The sequence below is a fragment of the Lithobates pipiens genome, unplaced genomic scaffold (assembly GCF_037356315.1).
Source record: "Lithobates pipiens isolate NorthernLeopardFrog02 unplaced genomic scaffold, aLitPip1_a1.2 Scaffold_1, whole genome shotgun sequence".
NCBI lineage: Eukaryota > Metazoa > Chordata > Amphibia > Anura > Ranidae > Lithobates > Lithobates pipiens.
In genome coordinates, this window is record NW_027507685.1 from 213,723,067 (window position 1) to 213,748,464 (window position 25,398).

Genomic DNA, 25,398 nt, shown 5'->3' on the forward strand with positions numbered 1-25,398 from the left:
ATATTAAAGGGAACCCCGTACCCATATTAAAAAAAGGAAATACGTGTGGCCCCCAGGCCCTATATACTCAGAACAGCAGTATACAGGCGGTGCAAACAAGACAGGGACTGTGTAGGTTTGTTGTGTTAAGTTGAATCGGTTTCTAATTTTCAACTGGTACATTTTTAAAGTGTAGCTCCAGTCAAAAAAACTATTTTTAAGCTTTTTGGAAAACATAGGGAAGGGTTATCACCCCTGTATAATTTGTTTTGCCGTCCGTCTTTTTCAGAGCACGCAGACAGCACGCACAATCTCCTAACACTGACCGAGAGCTCTATTTAAAACGAGCAAGATATTTTGCTATATAGGTGGATATAGCGGTGTATACTGCATTCAGAGCACGCAGACAGCATGCACAATCTCCTAACACTCACTGAGAGCTCTATTTAAAACTAGCAAGATATTTAGCTAGATAGGTGGATATAGCGGTGTATACTGCGTTCAGAGCACGCAGACAGCATGCACAATCTCCTAACACTGACTGAGAGCTCTATTTAAAACGAGCAAGATATTTAGCTAGATAGGTGGATATAGCGGTGTATACTGCGTTCAGAGCACGCAGACAGCACGCACAATCTCCTAACACTGACTGACAGCTCTATTATAAAAGATAGATATATCGCTAGATATATAGGTGAATATAGCGGTGTATACTGCAGTCAGGGCACGCAGACAACAACCACTACAGAAGAGCAAGAACAAAAAATCGGCCGATAACGATCGGTGTATACTGTGTTGAAGGTACACAGAACACCCATTAACTGCTACAGATGCCAACACACTACACAAGGCCGCCGCGCTGGCGGCCTTATATAGTGTGGGGCGTGTACTACACAGCCTGAGCTATGATTGGCCACAGGCATCCTGCCTGTGGCCAATCATGGCTCTCCTCGCTGTTGGCGCTGTGATTGGCCAAGCATGCGGGGTCACAGTGCATGCTTGGCCAATCATGAGCCAGCAATGCACTGTGCCATCGCAGTGCATTGTGGGCCGTAAGCGCCACACGAATTTGGTGTGAACGGCCCATAACGTTCGGAATTCGCCGAACGGGCGAACAGCCGATGTTCGAGTCGAACGTATGTTTGACTCGAACACGAAGCTCATCCCTAATCGCTACAGTTTTTACGGAGAATAGTGCAAACTGTGGCGTAGTGACAGTAGTGGGATCATCTACTAGGCAAAAATAGGCCTGTATGAAAACAGTGTATTTTTTGGTGAGAGGTCACTTTTTAATGGGCCAATCGGTGAAAGAACTTTTAAACACACAAGATATAAACCTGTAGTAATTTAGGATAGTGGGTATATTCACTGATATAGAATGCCCATAATGGGCCTAAAGGGGTAAAAATTAGGGAGGGATAAAGGGGGGAGTGGCAGGGAATATGGCGTGGGAAGGAAAGGGAAGAATTATTAAGGGAGTTGAGAATTTTCCCCCCTATCTTTTCTTCTTAACTACTTGACACCTGCGTTATAGCTGAAAGACAGCTACAGCATGGGTTTAAATTGCTGGGAGGGCACACTCTGTGATCACCGAATCCTTGGGACTTGGCTGATCGCAGAGCAGGGTAAAGGGGCAGTCACAGTGGGCCCTTTGCCACATGATCAGCTGTCAGCCGAGTATAGAAAAGAAGAAAACGTTAACCAACTTCTGTTAGAGGGACATCGGTCCCCTAAGTGCCCACCAGTGCTGCTGATCAGTGCCCTCCAGTGTTGCTAATCAGTGCCCACCAGTGCCACCTATCAGTGCCCATCAGTGCTGCCAATCAGTGCCCATCAGTGCCTCCTGATTAGTGTCCATCAGTGGTGCCTATCAGTGCCCATCAGTGCTGCCTATCAGTTCCCAACAGTGCCACCCATCAGTGCCACCTCTCCGTGCTGCCTATCAGTGCCCATCAGTGCCACCCATCCGTGCAGCCTTATCAGTGCTTCCTGATCAGTGCCCACCAGTGCCGCCTCATCAGTACCCATCAGTGCTGCCTCATTAGTGCCCATCAGTGCAGCCTATCAGTGCCCATCAGTGCCACCTCATCAGTGCCCAACAGTACCGCCTCATTAGTGCCCATTAGTGCAGCCTATCAGTGCCCATCAGTGCCAACTTTATCAATGCCCATCAGTGAAGGAGAAAAATTACCTGTTTGCAAAACTATAACAAAATATGAAAAAGGTTTGTTTTTTTCTACTTTTGTTTAGTTTATGAAGGATGTCTTGGCTTTTACTGTAAAGTGTATAAAAATAATTTAAACAATAAATGGGGTCTTATTTATTCACAGTATTGCATGAATTAGAAGGCTTATGATTTGTTGAATTTAGCACTATTGTATGTAGGTATGGTGAGCACTTTTGTGTATAAGCACTGAATTGCACTTATTTATATGTATGATTGTATTATATGGTTTAGCCTATATATAGATTTAGGGGCATATCACTATTTATTGGACACTGTCATCTATAGATAAATAGAGCAAGTGTCGCATTGTTTATATTTTTATCACTTATATAATGTGGGGGCACATTTGATCAATGTGAGCAGCTGCTCGATTGCACTTTGATTTTATCTTTATTCTTTTTACAGATTTTTTTTAGTGGCTGTATTCACATTTTTTTCATGAGCAGTAGTGGTAGCGCATAGGATCCACATCTATACACAATTAAAAAATGTACTTTAGTTCTGCTTGCAAAGGATCGGAAAAGGTGTGCGGCAAAGGCTCTGATTGGTTTTCTCTGCCTCGGTAGTCAATTAGAGTCTCTTTCTTTAGGCAGAATACACCTTTGGATGTGGCTAAGAGAATGAAGGGAAAATATGGAAACAGGTAAAGAAAGTTTGGGGGAACCTAATGTCCTGGTCTTAAACAGGGCTACTAATAAATATAGTTGTGCTAGGTGATAACTAGCCTGGCTAATTGGTGGGTTGATTTACTGATTTCTGAGTTTGGGGTAGTCTCTTTCTTCTGTCAATAGTTGGCACTGTTGCTTTTGGCATTAGAATGATGGATTACCAAAAATTCAGGTAATGGGTAACTAGGTTGTCTCAGCCAATCAGCGGGAATTTCTTTGACCTCTGTGTATGCTGGGATAGGCTATTTAGTAGTCAGGTGATTGGAGTTCTTCCCGCCCAAGGCTTCGCCCTGGGTGGGTGTGTGTTGAGAAGCTCCTGGTTTCTATGCCTGAAGCCAGAGGCCTATCCAGGAGGCATGCTGGCTGTTAGGTGCACTTAAGGCCTATCCAGCAGTTCAGGGTTCCACAAAAGAGGAGCAGCCAAGGTTAAGCCCGAAGCTTGGGGCCGAGCCACGTGTGTTCGAGGCTCAGCCCGAGGGGAGCCTGACCATTGCCGAAGGTAAAGTAGAAGCAGTTGCCACAAAGGGATGACCACTCCAGAGGTTACCGGAGGCAAGTTTGGAAAGGATGAAGCTCTGAGGGAGTACCAGAGCAGACGCTTCACCAGCCAGGGACAGTGAAGTAAGTGGGAAAGCTTCAGTAGAGACTCATCTGGGAAAGTAGCGGGTATCTGTGGGTAAAGCTTGAAGGAGTACGGTGGGTAGCTGGAAGTAAAGCTTGAAGATAAAATACAGCTGTTAGCAGTGGGTAGAGCTCAGGGACTCCAGTGGGTGGCTGAGAGTCCCAGAATTCTAGTGAGAGAGACGGCACACTGAGCTTAAGGATCTACAATGGGATATTTTGAGTTAAGCTGGAAGATCTACAGTGGGTTACTGTGAGTTAAACTGGAAGATCTACAGTAGGATATTGTGTGAGAAGTTGTTGTTATAGGAGACAGCAGTTGCTACAAGGTACAGATCGCTGCAAGAAGCTTAAAGGCCCTCTTTCTGTATTGCTGTCTGCCTAGTTCTATTTTTGTCTGTGGAGTTTGCCTTAATTGCTATTGCACTTGCCTAAGGGTGTCCTGTTCCCTAAACCCTCTCTCCCCACCATTCCTGTTAAGAGAAATAAAACTCTCTTTGTTCATTTTTACAAAAGTGACTGGCACCCAATCTTTCCTCCTTGCACTTCACCCACTATGCCTAATAAATTTAACCTTGAGGAGGAATGTCAGTTCTCCCTGCTTCTGGGGGTCACCATCAGGCCCTTGGAAGTCGGAGAGACCGCTACACTAAAAAGGTAAGTATTGGGGAGTGGGGTAGGTATCTATTGTAATGACAATTGTAAACACAACCAGTGGACCTGAAGTAAAACATTTTTACCAAAAACGTCAGTAGCAAAAAATCATGTTTACATTTCTAGACAAAGAAAAATTCTTAAAAATCTGGGACTGTCTCTGGAAAAAAGCTGTCAAATACAGGCACAGTTGTGAGTTTTCAAAGTAATAAAGGCCGCCAGTGTGGCTCTGTTGTGTAATTGAGGTATTATACGGAATATGTTGCACTGGGAAGCACCTTTTAAAATTTTAGAACACTAACATGCCCTAAAATTGAAAAAACAAAAAATTTGCACTTACGATCTTGTTTGTCCTGCAGCTGAGTGAGACGTATGGTCCAGTATATACCATTCAAATGGGCATGGAGACAGTTGTAGTGCTCTGCAGCTATGATGCTGTGAAGGAGGCCCTCATCGATAACGCAGATGATTTTGGTGCTCGGGGACACATGCCTCTACTGGACAGGATAAGTTCAGGAGGACATGGTAAGAACCAGCTTAAATTATGTAACGGTCCTTTTCACAGTGCCATTTTTAGATAGGTAATGAGAAACAAGAGGGTGCATCTAAGTGCAGCAAATAAGATCATTTATTATTAAAGAGCATATTACCAATCACATGTAGTAGGTTAAAAAGTGGATATGATATCTCCAAAAAGCCAACATTCATGCAACCTGGGCAATGTAGTGGTGGTCTGGTGTAGATGGAAGCAGGACCAACAGTGTCAGAAAGTATACAAGTGCAGGAGCCAATCTGACAGCTTGGGAACTTGGCCGATAACGTTAGATGCCGGGGGGTGTGGAGGTGGCATGGTTACGCATTTTGAGGCAGTAACGTCTCTTTCTCAAGCCTGCCTACTTGCAGCTCAAAGGCTAGGGAATCCATTTCAACATACCACATGCAGCCCTCTTGTTCCCTCTCTCTAGTCTCAGGATGTAAATGGTATAGAAGAGTGATGGTGGAAAAAAGACTAAATGGTCTATCAAGTCTGCCCTGTTTTTTGTAATGTATTTTACTTTCTGATTTTAGTTCTATGTTTGTCTCAAGCATGTTTGAAGCCACTTATGCCGCATACACACGAGCGGAATGTCTGACAGAAAAAGTCACACGGAAGCTTTTCATCGTATATTCTGATCGTGTGTATGCCTCATCTGACTTTTTTTTTCACGAAAATTCTGACAGACCTAGAAATAGAACATGTTTTAAATATTTCCAACGGAACCAATTCCTATCAGGAATTGTCTGTATGCTGTTCCGACGGACCAAAAACAATGCATGCTCTGAAGCAAGTACAAGATGGAGGCAATTGTCTACTGGCTATTGAACTTCCTTTTTCTAGCCCAGTCGTATGTGTTGTACATCATTGCATTCTTAACGATTGGACTTTGGTGTGATCGTGTGTGCGCAAGTCAGAACTCCGTCTGAAAAACCTTCAAAGTTTATTCGGACGGGAAAACTGGTCGTGTGTACATGGCATTACTGTTGAATAACGTAGTTATAGTTTATTAAGGATACTCCTTCTTGCCTAAAGTTCATCTATGGTCATTTTTTGGGCCCCCCCTGCCCCTTTTAATGCCCCTTTGATTTTGTTTTTACTAACCTTGTCTAAGGATGCTGCAAATCCTCTACATAGCTCTTATGATGTCATCACAGGGTCCACAGCTCTCTCTTCTGGTCCTCGAAGCAGGGAGGAGGGATGGGAAAAGGCACCCTGCACTAATTCCAGGGGCCATTTCCTGGGGTGATGGAGACAGTCAAAATTCCTGGTGCTCTCCCCTTCTGTCTGCATGGCAAGGAAGCTCTTAACAGGTCTACAACATATCAGTCATTTTACTACATTGGATCAGTGTTGTCACCCATGTAAAATAAGTCCCAGGCAATGGTATGCTCATTGGGTATATTTAAAAAGGGAGAATATCTGGGATTCCATTTATTTTCAAGGGGGTTCCTTGTTTATGATGAGTCCCGCCCATAGACTACATGTTCGACCAGGCCAGGCATGTGGGGATGAAGCTGGAGGAAGCTGTTGCATTTTACCAATGTTCTTGAAGGTATGTAGCCTGGTACGGGTCAGGAGTTAGGGTGCATGTTCCCAAACTAAATTTTTATCATTTTGTTCCCACAAATAAAGATTTCTTTTGGTGGTATTTTATCACCTCTGCAGTTTTTATTTTTTCCTAAATGAATAAAAAAAGACTGATTCACTGGTGGGCATTGATAAGCTGCGCTGATTGGCACTGATAAGGCAGCACCAATGAGATGGCACTGATGAGGTGGCATTGATGGGCACTGATAGGTGGCACTGGTGGGTGACACTGATATGCAGCACTGATGGGCATTGATAGGCAGCACTGATGGGCACTCATAGGTGGCACTGTTGGGCACTGATGGCCACTGATAGGCTTCACTGATGAGTACTTATGGGTGGCATTGATAGATGGCACTGCTGGGCACTGATAGGCGGCACTAAAGGGCACTGAAAGGTGGCACTGATGGGCACTGATGGCTGGCACTGATAGACTGCACTGATCACTGGTGGCACTGGCACTGGTAGGCATTTTTAATTGCCACTGATTGGCAGCTGCCTGGGCACTGATTGGCATATCCCTGGTGGTCTAGGGTGGCATACCTGTTGGTCCAGTGCGGTGGCCATCACTAGTGGTCCTTGCGGCATCCTAGTGCTCCCGGGCAAGCATCCAAAGGGGGCTGCGCAGACTCCCCCTGCCAGGAGAGCAGCCGATAGGCTCTCCTCTACTCTCATCTGTCAGACGCGAGTGAGGAAAAGCGGCTCTTCCTGTTTACATCGTGATCAGCCGTGATTGGACACAGCTGATCATGTGGTAAAGAAACTCCATCATAGGCTCTTTACCGAGATCGGTGTAGCGGTGTGTCAGACTGACACACCGAACCCCCGATCGCCGCGATGCGTGCCCCCATGGGTGTGCGGCAGCAGTTATCCTGCTGGATGTCATATGATGCCCAGTCAGGATAACTGAACCACCGCCGTCACAGCCGTCATTCTGCTATAGGCCAGGCGGGAAGTGGTTAAAGCCCAACTCCAGGAATTCTGCAACTTTTTCATTGTTTGGTTGTATCAAGCTGGTCCAAACTAAGACATACAGCAGCTGGCAGTGCTGTATACTTTGTATCAGCTACATACAGTATACAGATCCTTGTTTCAGCAGTGGTATGGTGACTTCCCATCCCATTCCCAGGACAAAATCGAGTTGGGCTGAGCATTGCTTAGCCAATTAACAGGAAGCTTTGTCTTTCATGAATGAATACTAGACATGTGCATTCTTTTTTGTCCAAATGCATTTTCGTCCAAATTTCTGGTATTTTCGTTATAGTTTTAACAAATGATAACGAATGTGCAGAATCTGAAAACCGGAAGATCCAACATAAACAAATGCTTTATAAATGCTCGTTTTCGTTACAACAACAGTTCGATATAGATAGGAGATTCGACATGACGCTGACAATAGCGATCTGTGTCCATCGAACCTGTGGTCGAATGTGCCTAACCTTAGCTCTATTAATTCAAGATTATTCTAAAGAGAAAAGTTTCGACATTATAGAGACAATAGCAAAAAAGGTTGAATGTGCCTAACCTAACTTTATTAGTCCAAGGTTATTTGACATAGAAAAGATTTGACATGAAGATTCAACGAAGCAGTCGTGGTAGGCTGACATTTATGGTCAAACAAAACAAGATAAAGTTGGCGCACAAATGAATGGTCTCTTTAAGAGCATTTGACTATCTCGTGGGATGTTTGTTTATTTAAATAAATGTCCTGTAGATGGTCTCAATGTGCGGCTGTTAACCCATTATGGACTTGGCAAAAAATGGATGCAGCAGAAAAAACGATCAAAAACAGCGCATCAAAGGGACTAGTAGATTGATGTGAAAAAGACTTTAAAATGTCATTTATTAAATGTAAAAAATAAACACAGACATCTGATCCCTGCAGGATCTCAAACACATAAAAAACACCAATCATAAAACGGACAGATGTTTGGTAATGAAAAGCTCCTCAGATCTCTCAATTATAACTTTGGAAAGGTCAAAACCAAAGACCAATGTGCACAGCTTTCGAATGCCTAATGAATGCAATCAATCATCTGAAAGAACCCAAAAAGTCAGTGTAAACGAATGGAACAACGTTCCTAGGGACACTCACTTCATAGGTGTTCAATGGGCTGCAGAGCTGATGAGTCCAGTCTGATGACCGAGGGGGAGGTGTTTATTTCAGCTCCATCTGAAGCGTTCGGCTTGGAGGCAGAGGTGTAATGCTGCACGCTAGGTGGTAAAGATCAAGCTTAGTCACCAGATGATATCAGCTGTACACATAGGCAGCTTGGAGAACGCTGCACTGCCTGCAGTGCCGCTTGTCCGAGCGGCTGTGGATCACATGAGAGGCTTGTCACGTGGAAGGCTGTGAAGGGGAAGGTTGCTATGCCGACTCTCCTGCTTACATGTTTCGCGCTCCTGCGCTTTGTCAAAGCCCAGGAGCGCGAAACATGTAAGCAGGAGAGTCGGCATAGCAACCTTCCCCTTCACAGCCTTCCACGTGACAAGCCTCTCATGTGATCCACAGCCGCTCGGACAAGCGGCACTGCAGGCAGTGCAGCGTTCTCCAAGCTGCCTATGTGTACAGCTGATATCATCTGGTGACTAAGCTTGATCTTTACCACCTAGCGTGCAGCATTACACCTCTGCCTCCAAGCCGAACGCTTCAGATGGAGCTGAAATAAACACCTCCCCCTCGGTCATCAGACTGGACTCATCAGCTCTGCAGCCCATTGAACACCTATGAAGTGAGTGTCCCTAGGAACGTTGTTCCATTCGTTTACACTGACTTTTTGGGTTCTTTCAGATGATTGATTGCATTCATTAGGCATTCGAAAGCTGTGCACATTGGTCTTTGGTTTTGACCTTTCCAAAGTTATAATTGAGAGATCTGAGGAGCTTTTCATTACCAAACATCTGTCCGTTTTATGATTGGTGTTTTTTATGTGTTTGAGATCCTGCAGGGATCAGATGTCTGTGTTTATTTTTTACATTTAATAAATGACATTTTAAAGTCTTTTTCACATCAATCTACTAGTCCCTTTGATGCGCTGTTTTTGATCGTTTTTTCTGACATTTATGGTCAAATGCTCTGCCCATAGGCTATAGAAGAATTCTAATGTTGGCTGACTAGTGATAATATTTAATAAGTATAATTATTACTAGTGTCATACAACATTAGAACTCTACTATCGCTTGTAGGCGGAACATTTGACTGGAAGTGTACGATTGCAGCGTCATACAGTTTAGCTGCTCCGTCGAATCTTCTTAGAACATTCCACAGACTCCATAAGCCTTCAATGACAGATTCAACCTTAATTATTTCGGATTTTCGGACAAATGCATTTTTAACTAAACAAAATAAATAAAACCGGATTTCAGGAGTAACTAAATAAATGTATTTTTCGAACAAAAACGAAATTCCGAAACAAAATATTTCAGTGTGCACATGTTTAATGAATACAAGGCTTCTATTGATTGGCTGAGGTGGAGATCAAAATGTCACCCCCCCCCCCCCCCCCACCTCTCCATCTCAGCCAATCAGAGGAAGCCTTGTATTCATTCACAAAAACATATTGCTTCCTGTGAATGGCTGAGCAACAGCCCAACTTGATTTTGCTCAATTAGTGAAGAAAATACAATGTAGTTTACTTGGACCAGCTAAAGTCATAGTATTCCTGGAGTTAGTCTTTAAGGCATCCCCCAAAGCATGTTATTTAAAGGATTTGTGTATTTTTAATGTTGCCCTTCAAGCCACATTAAAATACCCTATCCCTGCTGAACAGTATATGTTCCCATGTTAGTGCCCAGCTATACATGCCCTTTTGATACTAATTGGTCTTGAAAAAATCAGCTTCCACAGACTTCACTATGTTTGGGAATTGTGGGATTTAAGTATTCACAGGGAGAGGTGGGGAGGAGACCTCTATGTCAAAGTGAAACTGCAGTCACAGTAAAAGATCATGTCCCTTCCCCTGCCAGGCAGGACTATGCTGTGTGGTAGAGCAGTGCAAATCTAAGACTGGATGGGAAAAAAAAGAGCTCCCATATACAGATACGGGCAGTGGCAACCCATAATGCAGGGCACATGGCACCCACCCCCCCCATCCCCATCCATGTGCCTAACCTACATGCGGGGCACTGGGTGCATGCATTCCAATCAGGGTTTATTATTTCTGAAGCACATGATTAGAGCCGGAGGCTCTAATAGGCTTCAAAAAAGGGTGGGCATTGCACCCAGTTTTGTGACAATAGTGAATGAATATTCGCTATTGTCTTCCTGATTCTCCTACCGGCCATTTAGGAAGCGGGTCTGAGACCAGTTTCCTGACTGACTGAAAGGAGGAACATTCCAATTGGCCTAGGATGAGGAGGGAGGAGTCGCATGGCAAAAGCCACCATGATGCTGAGAAGGAGACCCAAGGGAAGCTGCCACTTGGGAAGCGCTGCCCACGACATAGATGGTGTAAGTGCCGGGCTCCATCCGATCAGTTGTGCAGTTGACCTGGTTGACCGGACGGGGGGGGGGGGGGGGGGGTGCTGGTGACCCACCCGACTGGGGGGTGGCTGTGGGTGCACTGTTTGCCCCCCCATTTTTTTAACGCCAGTCGCCACTGGGTCCAGTATTTATGTCATCTGTATATTGGTTGTTTGCCTAGAGTTTAGCTGTATGTAGCTGTAGCCATGTTAGCTTTATTTAGGCCCTTGCCTTCTGCTCTCTGTTTGGTTCGGCATGCCTGCTCAGTGAAAAAAGGGTAATTTAGCCATAGCCTTACAGACAAATTATAAGAACTTGCTGAAAATCTTGAAAAATCTTCTTGGTAAAGTAGTATGTGGTTTCCAAATTATGGAGTAGGATGCCAGTCAAAAGGAAACATGTAAGCAGTTGTAAACAATTATGTCTCATTGTTCCCATGCATCATTTTCAGGAGTGGTCGCCAGTAATGGAGAACGATGGAAACAACTACGGCGATTTGCTCTGATGACCCTCAGAAATTTTGGAATGGGTAAAAAGAGCATCGAAGAGAGAATCAAGGAAGAGGCCTATTTCCTGACAGAAGAATTTAGGAAAACCAACTGTAAGTCAAACACATAGTGGTCCAGTTTTAAAAAAGTTGTACGGCCAAAGAAAGAAAACACGCTAAACGTTAATACAGTGCTTTTTTTTTTTTTTTTTTTAAACAAATGTGTTTAGAGTTATCTTTGCTTTATGACTCCAAAGCAAGTGTAGCCCCATGCATGCAAATAAAAGAGATGAGTTTGGTCAGGTAGAGAGTCTGATCCGGATATATTTTATATATATATATATATATATACACAGGAGGGGAAAAATGTACAGTTCTCATTTTCACCAGGGTCAGTCGCATGACAGGGGTGGGCCAGTTCATTTCAGGTAAAAGGAGTATACATGTTACACTTAAGTCACCTTCACTACAGGTTTCCGGTTGACCCAGGCAGGTAGGGTGTGTAGTTCATGGGTCTTTTCTTAACTGAGTTTACGCGCCCCATAAAGTTCACCCAAGGGCCACCTGTCTACTGAAATAAGATGTAAAAAAAAAGACTAGGCTGGATAGATGTCAGGTAGTTGGGGTTCTACCTCTCTACACACCCCACCCTATCACTGGCCATATTTCTGGTGCACGACTTCAAAGCGGGGTTCACACTGGCCTCGTCACCTTACCACTCGTCATGCATGAACACAGGAATTTTCCCTCAAATACACTTCAGTTGACCTGGCCATCCAGGCCATCATTGGGATAGGTCCCGGCGCCTGGCTGTCCAAAGCAGACATCTCATATGCGTTCAAACTCCTCCCTGTCGAGCCATCCCTCTGGCAGTGATACCATGTTACGGGGAGGGAGTCTTGTTACTTCGCCACCAAGCACAGCTTCAGGTCAAAAATCAGCCTATGACTGTTCAACGTCTTCGCTCGGGCTCTCACATTGATTCTGTCACACCAGGCCCTCTGTCAGATGATCATCCACTACCTCGATTAATTCCTGCTCAATGAACAACCAGCCACACCCCCGGCAGATCTGGAAAGTTTGAGAAAAGTGTTCGGCAACCTCAACGTGCCCATAGCCATACCTCCCAACTGTCCCTCATTTTGAGGCACTGTCCCTGATTTGGAACAATGTCCCTCTGTCCCTCTTTCCTCCTCATTTGTCCCTCATTTTGGTCTGATCTATATAGTTGTATATAAAATGAACTATTTTCTATTTAACCTTTAAAAAGTGTTTCCCAGTGCTAAACCTTTCATCCAATTTCTAATATTGCTGCATTTGTAAATTTCAAAAGCCAGTATTAAGGAATAGAAGTTTTTTTTTGTACAAGTCTCTTTAAGGGGGCATGTAAAGGGGTGTGCCTTAAGCCTACAAACTCTTGCTAATAGGTGCCCTTCATTTCCATTTCAAAAAGTTGGGTGGTATGCCCATAACCATGCATAAAGTGGAAGGCCCGACACACTCACATCACCTTCCTAGGTGTCACTCTGGACACGTGTGCTATACAGGCTAGCCTGCCTCCCGACAAACCAGCTTGTACCAGGACAGTCATCCACAACTTCACAAGGGTGCACCAGGAGGCAGTTGAAATCCTCACTAGGGATGCTGAACTTCGTGATGAGGGTTATTCCTCAATGACACTCCTTTATATCACAACTTTAGTCTTTCTAATGCAGTATTTCTCAACTCCAGTCCTCAAGGCGCACCAACAGGTCACGTTTTCAGGATTTCCACTATTTTGCACAGGTGATTTGATCAGTTTTCACTGCCTTAGTAATTACCACAGGCTTTTCATCTGAAGGGAAATCCTGAAAACATGACCTGTTGGTGTGCTTTGAGTACTGGAGTTGAGAAACACTGTTCTAACGCCAGTGCAAGATCCAGACCAAGCTCTCAAACTAGACCATGCAGCAGTAGCAGACTTGGCTATTTAGGATGAGTTCCTCACCAACTGGAATGGCATTCCAATGTTCACCCTGGCAGTGTCAGCCAAGTCACCATGAGTGGTCACCGATGCTGCAGCCTCCACAGACTTTGCAGCCATTTTCGGCTGCCACTGATTCGCTGAACCTTGGCCCCCAGTAATTCTGTTAATCCCTGGTTTCACCCTGTCTTTGTCACTCTTCGAGCTGTATCCCATTGGGGCCACACTTGGACTGGGCAGACGATGCGCTTCACCACGAACAATCAGACCATGGTTGACATCATCAATAAAGGTAGATCCTAGTCACTCCCCATCATGTCTTTTCTGTACAGGTGTGTGCAGCTGTCACTCCGTCACCAGTTTATTATCTTCTGTGGACATTCCAGGGAATGCAATATCGCAGCTGATGAGCTGTCCTGTTTCACCCTTACTCTGTTTTTCCGGCAGGAGCTTGGAGCCGACTCAATGACTATTCCTGTCCCACCGTGGTCATTGCTGATGATGCACTAAAGATCACACCTCGCCAATGCAACCCAACTCATCAATCAATCCTTAGCACTGTCCCATCTACCCAGTCAATCTGATGGTAGCCCGTTGCTACCCTTTCTGACTAGCCCCCGGAGTGGCAGCCAATTTATCAGGCATGTCAGGATCCTCCTAAGCAACTTGTGCTTTGACCCCAGTCAGTTCTCTGGAGATTCCTTCCAGATTGGAGCAGCTTCAGCTGCATCCCAGTATGGTGTACCAGACCATGTAATCAAGAATGTAGGCAGTTGGAAGTCCCCTTGCTTTGCCACATACATCCCATTCCTCAGGTGGAAATGGCACAAGCCTTCACCAAGCTGGGTCAATAACCACAATAATCAATAAAGAGTTAATCCCCTATCTGAGTATTTTTCCACCTTTTCTTGGCACACCGACCAGACCACCAAGCCACACTTCAAGTCTATTTATGTTGCGTGTGTATTTGATCCATATCTGTCTCGGTCATAGGGCCCCGACCATAAAAAAGAAGGTCAGTATGGTGGTCTGAATTTATGGGAGGAGCCTGGAGGGTATTTAAGCAGCCTACTCGCCTATGCTCTTTGTTGGTTCCAGTGTGCTTATACCCTACCACCCTTCCCTTTTTCAGGGCACTTATCAGCACTTCCTTCTACAAAAACTACTCATTACTTTTCTTGGGTATGCCCCCTTTTCTTCGCATATGGTCCAGACCACCAAGCCACATTTCAGGTATATTTATGATGTAAGTCTTGTCGCTTGTTATCCATATCTGTCTTGGTCATAGGGCCACTACCATAAATATAAATATAAATAATATATATATATATATATATATATATATATATATATATATATATATATTGTGGCAGCACGCAGGTAAAGTCACCTGGTTGTATCCAGGATGGGAAATATGTGTGCCCTAGATTCAGGCTTTATGCAGACTTTTACAATTAGAGGGGAAGAGTTAATGAGCCCAGCTGAAGTAAGTGGGCTCATTAAGACCTCTACAAAAAAAACCAGCATGCTTAGGGAGATGCTCCATCCTGGAACCAGTTTTGTGTGTATAGACTGGGGAGTGTGATACCTGTTCTGTACAGTGAGTTAACGCCTGTGTGGCGACCCTCTACAACAGAGACAGGGACTGGTGCAGCACAAGGCTGCACTCAGTTGTTAGACAGGGAATCTAAGTGTGTAATTAGAGGTCAAGCTGACCAGGATTTATTTTCATGTTTTATTTTTGTTTGGCTGTTATATGTTTCACTGCATGTAGCATAAATAAACCGCATCTTTTGTTTTTTTGCACCTACAACGCTGTCTGCTGTGCCTGATTTTGTGTTGTGAACCCATCCAGGGGGTCACACACACCCGCTGCCGAGCTAACCCCTCACAGTTGGTGGAGAATTTTGGCAGTTTATTTTTTATTTTTTTTTTAAGGCCAGCATGGAGGAGATACTGAGACAGCTGGCTCTAGCAAATGCCAATCAGCAGCAAACAAATGCGGGTTTACAAAGGAGCCTTGCAGCCCAGCAGCAGACAAATGCAACTTTGCAGCAGAGTCTGGAAGCTCAGCAACAAGCCCAGCAGCAATCTGAAGCCCGCTTCATAGACCTGTTGCAGAAGCAAGAGCAGAATTTTCAACAGAAAATAGAGACATTAATACAGCAACGTCCGCAGACCAATGAAGCAAGTGGTTACAATAATACCGCATCCTTTGGTGTGAGCCGTTTACTGACAAAAATGACTGGAGAGGATGATCCGGAGGTGTTTTTGACCACATTTGAAAGGACTGCTGAAAGGGAAAAGTGGCCTAAGGAGCAATGGGCTGGACTGGTCGCCCCTCTGTTAACTGGGGAATCGCAGAAAGCTTATTATGACCTAGAGCCTGACCAAGCAAAAGACTATGTGGTGCTAAAAACAGAAATATTGGCATGGCTGGGTGTCACCCTGGCCGTCCGGGCTCAGCGTGTGCATAATTGGACTTTTCAGGTTGGAAAACCTCCCAGGTCTCAAATGTATGATCTCATTCACCTGAGCAGGAAGTGGCTGCAGCCAGAGACTTTGACCGCACCAAACATTGTAGAACGTGTTGTTATGGATCGTTTCCTGAGAGCTCTTCCTACTGCCATCCAAAAATGGGTAAGCCATGGAGACCCAGAAAATGCAGATAAACTTGTGGATCTGGTTGAGAGGTACTTGGCTACAGAGAACCTGACCACCTCTTCCAGCGACTAACGGACTTTCTACCCTAAGACCAGATCATCCCCAGTGGCGAGTAAGATGACTCCAAGGGGTGAGGGTGGAGAGAGTGAGAGGGTGGGAGTTCTACCTAAGGTCTGGTGGGAGCAGCCCAGGAAGCCCATGCTGCAAGAGGCAGCGAAAAAGATTATTTGCTACCGCTGCCGCCAAGAGGGACATATTGCAGCCAATTGCCCAGTTGTGGATGAGCCTATGCAATGTGACTTTATAGGGGAGAGACGTCAGTCGCTGTTTGCGACAGTTGCATGCACTGCCATTCGGGGACCTGAGAAACATTTATGTAAAATGTGCATTAATGGTAGAAATGTTGATGTGTTGCTGGATTCAGGTAGCCTGGTAACATTGATAAAAGCTGAATTAGTTACTACAGAGGTCTCTGGGAAGAACAGGGTGGCTGTTATTTGTGTGCATGGGGACACCCGAGAGTATCCTGTAACTTCAGTGTTTTTTGAGACCCCCAAAGGTAACCTCTCTCATCAGGTGGGGTTAGTGTCTCACTTACCACATGATGCTATTGTGGGAAGGGATTTTCCAAAATTCTGGGAACTCTGGGATTGTCCTGACCCCCCCACTGGTGCCCCTATAAACCAGGAAGATGACCAGAATTCCTCTGGGAGTGGTGAGGACTCTCCTGAATTTCCCTTGTCGGTATTGGCGGGGGAAACTTGAGAAACTGGGGAGGAGCCAACATCCTCAGATGAAAACATGCCGTCTGTGGAGTTTTCGGATCTTGAGGTTCACAGGGAAAATTTTGCCACAGAACAGTTAAAAGACCCCACCCTAATAAAGGCACGGGAAAATGTGGTGAAAATAGATGGCGAGTTAGTGAACCCAGATAAGACTTGCACTTATCCTTACTTCACTATGGAAAGGGACCTGCTGTATCGAGTGGCTCAAAGGGCAGAAGAAACCATTGAGCAACTTGAAGTGCCCAAACCTTACAGGAAGTTGGTGTTAGAATTGGCCCATGGGCACATTCTGGGAGGTCATCTGGGGACAGAGAAAACCAGAGAGAGGATATTGCAGAGATTCTATTGGCCTGGGGTCATGAAGGAAATAGAAAATTATTGTTCCTCCTGCCCTGTGTGTCAGAAGTCGGCACCTATGCCACATTTCCGTAACCCGCTGGTACCTCTTCCTATCATTGAGGTCCCCTTTGAAAGGATCGCAATGGATTTGGTAGGTCCGATAATGAAGTCCGCCAGGGGGCATCAGTACATTTTGGTTATATTGGACTATGCCACCCGTTATCCGGAAGCAATTCCTCTTCGAAATACCTCGGCCAAAACCATAGCCAAAGAGCTATCTCTTGTTTTTAGCCGCGTGGGTATTTGTAAGGAACTGCTTACGGACCAAGGTACACCCTTTATGTCCAGGGTTATGAAAGAATTATGCAAGTTGTACAAAGTGACGCAATTGCGTACATCTGTGTATCACCCCCAAACAGATGGGTTGGTTGAAAGATTCAACAAAACCCTAAAACAAATGTTAAAGAAGGTGGTGGATAGAGATGGAAAGAATTGGGACTGTCTAATACCCTATCTGATGTTTGCCATTAGGGAGGTACCCCAATCCTCTACGGGTTTCTCACCCTTCGAGTTGCTCTATGGGAGACACCCAAGAGGGCTGCTGGATATCGCCAAGGACACTTAGGAAAATGAGAGTTCTCCTCACAGGAGTGTGATTGAGCATGTCGCCCTGATGCAAGATAGAATTGCACAGGTAATGCCAATTGTAAAGGAACATTTAACCCAAGCGCAGTTAGCACAGCAGAAAGTGTACAACCGTGGGGCCAAGACCCGTACTTTTTCCCCGGCGGATAGGGTCTTGGTGCTAGTCCCTACGGTTGAAAGCAAATTTCTGGCCAAATGGCAAGGTCCATATGAAGTAATTGAAAAAATTAGTGAGGTGAACTACAGGGTTAGACAGCCAGGAAGGCGAAAGCCGGAGCAGATCTATCATGTCAATCTGCTGAAAGCCTGGAGGGATAGGGAATCCCTAGTCGCAGAGACTTTGTCACAAGTACAGCCTGATTGCTTAGTTCCTGAGGTTGGAATAGCAGACACCTTATCGAAACCCCAACAACAGGAGGTTAAAGAGTTTGTACTTCGTAACAAAGAGATTTTCTCTGAGCTTCCGGGACAAACATCTGGCGTAGAGCATGACATTATCACCCCGCCAGGAGAAAGGGTAAAACTAAAACCTTATAGAATACCAGAGGCCCGACGGGAGGCAATACGTGGGGAGGTTCAAAGGATGCTGGAATTGGGTGTGATAGAGGAGTCCCAGAGTGACTGGTCCAGTCCTATCGTACTAGTGCCCAAACCTGATGGGAGCTGGCGGTTTTGTAACGATTTTCGACAATTAAATAAAGTTACAAAATTTTACACCTACCCCATGCCGCGTATAGATGAGTTGATTGACCGGCTGGGAACAGCCCGATATATGACAACTCTTGATCTCACCAAAGGGTATTGGCAAATTCCCCTGGCCGAGTCGGCCAAGGAGAAAACTGCGTTTGTAACCCCAGATGGGGCATTCCAATATAAGAGAATGCCGTTTGGGTTACAGAATGCACCGGCAACATTCCAGCGGAAAATGGATAAGATTCTGAGGCCCCATCAGAAATATGCTGCAGCTTACCTGGATTATGTGATTATCCATAGCACAGACTGGGTCTCACATTTGCCAAAAGTACAAGCAGTCCTAGACTCTATCCGGGAAGCTGGGTTTACGGCCAATACAAAGAAGTGTACTATTGGACAGGAGGAGGCCAAATATCTTGGGTACACTATTGGGAGGGGGGTGATAAAACCCCAAGTCAATAAAGTCGAGGCCATACAGAGTTGGCCACGTCGCAACAGCAAGAAACAGGTACGAGCCTTTCTGGGAATCGCTGGCTATTATCGACGATTCATTCCCCATTTTGCTTCTCAGGCTGTGCCCCTCACCAACCTGACAAAAGGGAAAGAGTCTGTTATGGTTAAATGGTCCCCAGAGGCTGAAGAAGCATTTCAGTCCTTAAAAACAGCCTTATGTAGCCAGCCAGTGTTGTACTCACCAGACTTCTCTAAGGACTTTGTTGTACAAACTGATGCATCAGACATTGGGTTAGGAGCAGTGTTATCCCAGGTCTGGAACGGGGAAGAGCACCCAGTAATTTACCTCAGCAGGAAGTTGAAGTCCCATGAGGTAAATTATGCCACGATTGAGAAGGAATGTTTAGCAGTGAAGTGGGCTCTAGATTCCCTTCGGTACTATCTGCTAGGTAGGCACTTTGACCTGGTGACTGATCACGCTCCTTTAAAGTGGATGGCTCAGAACAAGGAGACCAATAGAAGGGTAAATAGGTGGTTCCTGGCCCTACAAGAATTTAACTTTACAGTTAAGCATCGCCCTGGTGTTAAAATGGGGAATGTGGATGCTTTGTCTCGGATATATGCGTGTCTGAATGCTTGTGTTACAACCCCAAGGTTGAAACAAGAGGGGGGGGGTATGTGGCAGCACGCAGGTAAAGTCACCTGGTTGTATCCAGGATGGGAAATATGTGTGCCCTAGATTCAGGCTTTATGCAGACTTTTACAATTAGAGGGGAAGAGTTAATGAGCCCAGCTGAAGTAAGTGGGCTCATTAAGACCTCTACAAAAAAAAACAGCATGCTTAGGGAGATGCTCCATCCTGGAACCAGTTTTGTGTGTATAGACTGGGGAGTGTGATACCTGTTCTGTGCGGTGAGTTAACGCCTGTGTGGCGACCCTCTACAACAGAGACAGGGACTGGTGCAGCACAAGGCTGCACTCAGTTGTTAGACAGGGAATCTAAGTGTGTAATTAGAGGTCAAGCTGACCAGGATTTATTTTCATGTTTTATTTTTGTTTGGCTGTTATATGTTTCACTGCATGTAGCATAAATAAACCGCATCTTTTGTTTTTTTGCACCTACAACGCTGTCTGCTGTGCCTGATTTTGTGTTGTGAACCCATCCAGGGGGTCACACACACCCGCTGCCGAGCTAACCCCTCACAATATATATATATATATATATATATATATATATATATATATATATATATATGTATATATATATATATACACACTGTATATATTACACACACACTTATGGCAGAGCTGATGCAGTGAAAGAGAGGTATGGTAGCACTTTATTAATGACAGAACTGATCAGATGGAGATATCCCCCATCTCCCCACCGGCACATAATGCTAATGTGCTTGGGGTGATTAGGGTGTGCCCGGGGACACCTGGCACACCCCCTGCGTATGCCTATGCTCTGTAGGACACCACAGGTTACACACAGCGAGCTGCATTTTTTAATGATTTAGATGCAGGTGTAATGTAGAATTCAACACTGCGGTGACCATCGGAGAGTTTAGGGCACATAGTGTACAGCCCATTCCCCAACCATTTTATACTTACTTCTTCAGTGCTCCCCTGCTGTTACTTTCAGGCAATTTTGTGGTGGCAGATAAAGAAATAGGAAAAGCTGGAGAAGTAAATATAAAGCGGTCAGTTGGGGAAGGGGGTGTCTTTAAGATAGACTATCATGGGGGGGGGGGGGGGGGGGGGGCTACTATAACTGGAGAGTGCAAAGCCTGGTGCAGCTCTGCATGGAAACCAATCAGCTTTCAAGTTTATTTTCAAAGTCTAAATGAACAAGATGAAGTTAGAAGATGATTGGCTACCATGCACACATGCACCAGATTCTAAGTGCTCCAGTTTTAGTAAATTTCCCCCATGTCATTTTAGTAATTGTGTTTTTTTATTGTTTCTTATTCCTAGCTTTAACTTCAGCCTTCCCAGTTCTCTTTTGTGGACTACACCACCCTTCTGGCCTATGTAATGGAGTAGAAGAGAAGGGAAGGTGTAGTCCAAATCAGGATGAAAATGTTGTTCCACCATAGAAACAGTACAGTGAGTAAGCAGTCAACAAAGGAGAGGAAGTGTGTTACTTGCAGGATCACCAGGGAAAAATAAATTTTTTTTTAAAAATTTAACTAATGCACATATACTGGTAAGGAATGATATGCTGCAACATATTGCTTTGTGTTTTGGGGGTTATATACGTTTTAACTATTGAACATCTACCAGAAACTGAAATATCAGCTCTAATGGGAGTAGCCCCATAAAGTTGTATATAGTCAATTATTTCTGAAGTCTTTACTATGTCTCTCTCACAGGTCAGTCTGTGGATCCAACTTTCTATTTTGCCAAGGCAGTTTCCAACGTCATCTGCTCAGTGGTGTTTGGAAGCCGGTTTGAGTATGAAGACAAAACTTTTCTTCAGCTTTTGGCCCTTTTACATGAAATTTTTAAAGGTTTTAGCTCTGTTTGGGGACAGGTAAGTAAAGAGCTTTGGAACATTCTAAAAATTCTAATACTAAAAAGGAAATGTTTACGTTAATTGTATATATTGTGTGTGGGGACTAACAAAAATTGGCGAATGTGGAAAAGTGCCCCCATTTGTAAATGAATATGCAAAATGTGCCAAATTAATAAATAAAATATATTGGTAATTTGGTGCACAGGAATATAAACACAGAAAATACGTTTAAAAGAAATATGGAACGAAAAGGATTTTGGGTGCAAAGTAGTAATACTAATTAAATAACTCTTGGGGCAAAATGTGTTTTTTGTGAGAGTAAAAGAAAAGTGGCAGAAGCAATTTGTTGCCAAAAAAAAAATCACATTTCAATCTAGGTGTTATCTGTGGACAAAAATATATAGTTGATACCAAATATTGCACATATTTGTCATATGTGTCACAAGTTTACAATGTTGATCACGTGAAGGCTAGAGATATAAATACATCTAAAAACATGGGCATTTAGAAGCAAAGGATAGCAGGTGTGAGCAAAAAAAAAAACCAGAATGGCTTCCTCACAAATTAAATTGGCAGTTATCTCATGAACATGATATATATATATATATATATATATATATATATATATATATATATATATATATATATATATATATATATATATATATATATATATATATATATATATATATATATATATATATATATATATATATATATATGTGTATATATATGTGTGTATATATATATATATATATATATACATATATATATATATATATATATATATACACACACACACTATAGAACCAAAAGTATTGTGAGTCCTGCCTTTACACGGACATGAACTTTAATGGCATCCCAGTCTTAGTTCGTAGGGTTCACTATTACGCTGGCCCACCCTTTTCAGCTATAACAACTTCAACTCTTCTGGAAAGGCTGTCCACAAGGTTTAGGAGTGTGTCTATGGAAATGTTTGATCATTCTTCTAAAAGTGCATTTGTGAGGTCAGCCACTGATGTTGAACGAGAAGGCCTGGCTTGCAGTCTCTGCTCTAATTCATTCCAAAGCTGTTCTATCGGGTTGAGGTCAGAACTCTGTGCAGGCCAGACAAGTTCCTCCATCCCAAACTCGCTCATCCATGTCTTTATGGACCTTGCTTTGTGCTCTGGTGCACAGTCATGTTGGAACAGGAAGGGGCCATCCCCAAACTGTTCCCAGAAAGTTAGGAGCATGAAATTGTCCAAAATGTCTTTGTATGCTTTAAGAGTTCCCATCACTGGAACTAAGGGGCCAAGCCCAAACCGTAAAAAACAATCCCCCGTCCATTAAATTATTTGGACCAGTGCATAAAGCAAAGTCCATAAAGACATGGATAAAAAAAATCTCAAATACCGTGCAGGTTTAGGAGATATTGCCAGTACCTACAGGTAAGCCTTATTGTAGGTAAAAGTGGCATGTAAGGGTTTACAACAACTTTAAGCAGGCCTAGCTTACAGGGGGCCTGGGGTCTTATAAGGAGCCCTGGCCAATCCCCAACTTGGATTGCCAGGGGGCAGGCCTCCTTAAATACCTAGAATCAGCCCAGCTGGGGATTTGTTTCGTCGGGTAGAAGAACCGAGGATGGAGTACTAGGCTGTCGGGCCTTTGAGGGTGTTCCCTAATCTGGTGTTGAGGGGGGGGGGGGGGGGGTGACCTTGGGCCTGGGACTCAGGTGCAGGAAGGATCCCTTCAAAAATGCATGAAGGATCTGGGCAGGAGGCACAGAGAGGAGTCAGCGAGGACAGTCGGGAGCTAGTGCTGCTGGGCAAGTCTTCAGGAGAGAACCACCGGTATGTGTGCAGCTAGGAGGGCTGGTGACTGACATGTGCTATCGGGAGTACTGGAGAGGCATGCCAGAGAGGACTGAGAGGCAACAATAAGAGCTGAGTGTGGAGCTAGTGAGGATTGCAATGTCACAGGCAGTGGAGTCGGGCAGCTGTAGCCAGGAGGACTGGCAGGGCCTGAAGAGGGATTGCTGGGAGCGGTAGTCCACCATAGGCAGCTAGCACTAAAGACTTTCTATTGTATGTTTGCTACACTAAAAAGGACCTGCGGTCCCTGCTTACAAATGACATTTCCTAAGGCCTGACTGAGTCAGTGTTGGGCCTAACCATGTGCTAGCTGTGCCTGGAGTTAAGTGTTGTGCAGGAAAGAGAGAGTGATAGTCTGCAAGCAAGTGTTTTGCATGAGTTTAAAGAGTGTACATAGTTCTGTTCAAAATTGACTGTTATAAAATTCTGCTGAGCATCTAAAATTCTCATCCCTATCCAAGTACAAACTCCTTAATAAAAATACAAAAACAAACATATGGACTGTTCATTGACTCAAGGTTATTGGGAAGTGAATGCCGGACTGGGCAGGGTGACAGGTGGACCACAACTTTCAGCAGCCCTTACAGGGGTACCACTATACATATATGTAGCGCCCTGCTCCTGATGAGCAGACGCTATTGTTTTTTCAAATTTAATTATCTGAAGCTGTAGCTTGGCTCAGACTAATTTCTCTAAAAGTTCTGGTTTCTGTACCAGTCCAGTTGGGTTGCACTGATTCCCACCTGACCGTAGGTGTCGCTGTCACCATCAGTGGGTGTGGAACAGCAGCTGGCTGGATTCATTGAATATCGCCTCTTGCTCGGAAATGGTTCCGTGGGTGTGGTTTCCCTGCTGTGCATTCTGGGAAAGGGTATTTAAGGTACCGATGCCATTTTTCTGAGTTTGTTTTCCGGGGTCCGTGATCCCAACCCCAGGGCCCTCCTGGCCTGGGGTCTGTGTCGCATGGTCTTGCGCCTGGGGGCTGCCTGGCCCGAGGCTTCGCAGCTGAGAATGTAGACCCAGAAATGTCTTGGAGCCTGCTGATCCAGGGGTGGTCCTGTGCTGTCTCGCCTGCGGGGAGAAGCCAAGGAAAGCTGAAGGATCCAGGGGAGGACTTTTCCAGTGGAGGACCAAGCGCAAAGGCTGGTCTCTCTGGAGGAGCCTGTAAACTCAGTTTGAGGACGCATCCCGGATCAATATCCCTACAGTATCGATGTGTCAGCTGAAAAAATCTGATATTGTATGGTAGTTCTTCCTAAAAACTCTCAAGAATCTCTAAGTTCGGTTAACAAGTCTGTGGCAGAGACTTTGTTGCCCATCTACTTTCAAGAACCACAAGGTTTAATTGACACATATCCCATGAGTCTCTCCTCTGATCCAGGACTCCCCATCATTCACTGTGTAAACGATGAAGACTTTGCTAATGACCATGTAGAAGCAAAGTTCCCTCACAGACTTCCTGGCACATCCAGCCATCCACTGTGGTAACACTCCCCGACCTTCCACTGCCCTGAGTCCTTGATGAGGAACTTGACTGGACCATACGTTCTGACAGCTTCACCTGCCCCTCTGCTCCAGGAGTTCTTTTCCACCAACCGTGTGGTGATAAAGACATTGCCAATGACCGTGTAGAAGCAAAGTTCCCTCACAGCTCTCCCTGGGCCTCCTCCTGCGATGGGCACAGATGGGGGTGCCCTCCTGCTGCTGCCTAGTATTTCATTCCTCACTTCACTAAGCTGACATCTCCTCCCAGTGGCATGTTACCTCAGCTTATATAGGAGGCCTGCTCCCTGCCAATACCAATTGGGGATCGGTCAGGGCTCCCACATGAGCTGCCTGCCACTCCAGTTCCAGGCCCTGCCCCTCTTCCAGAATCTTCTCCCTGGAAGCAGGCGAGGTGCCTCAGAACTAGAGCACAGGTGGTTACACCCACTGCTACTCTGACTACTCCCAGCCTCCATATCAAAACAGACAGGCCTAGCTTGCAGCATAGGCCTGCCTAAATTTGCCTGTGCTGACAGTTCCTAGTAAAACAAAAACATTACTAGCACCTACCTATTGGTAGAGGGTACTACACTGGGAATTGGTGTTTGATGGCCAGGAGGACCAAAACATGAGGCCTGAGCAGCAGGATTGCCAGAGAGAGTGAGCCAGAAGGCTTAAGTATTGTTTTCCTAAATTTACAGTGAAGGTGGAAACCCTTGCATGGGCATGTGATGTCTTTTGTTGAAATTTTCCTTTTTTTAATTTATTTTTTAATAA

The 25,398-nt window shown here is 44.8% G+C and overlaps 1 protein-coding gene across 1 annotated transcript in view; it reads left to right on the top strand.

The window, feature by feature from the left end:
- Window positions 1-25,398, top strand: part of LOC143982918 (cytochrome P450 2C16-like) — an 87,139-nt gene that overhangs the window by 34,860 nt on the left and 26,881 nt on the right. Inside the window, exons 2-4 of the mRNA XM_077482053.1 lie at window positions 4,509-4,674; window positions 11,188-11,337; window positions 21,141-21,301. Coding sequence (XP_077338179.1) covers window positions 4,509-4,674; window positions 11,188-11,337; window positions 21,141-21,301 — 477 coding nt within the window. The remainder of the gene's footprint in view (window positions 1-4,508; window positions 4,675-11,187; window positions 11,338-21,140; window positions 21,302-25,398) is intronic.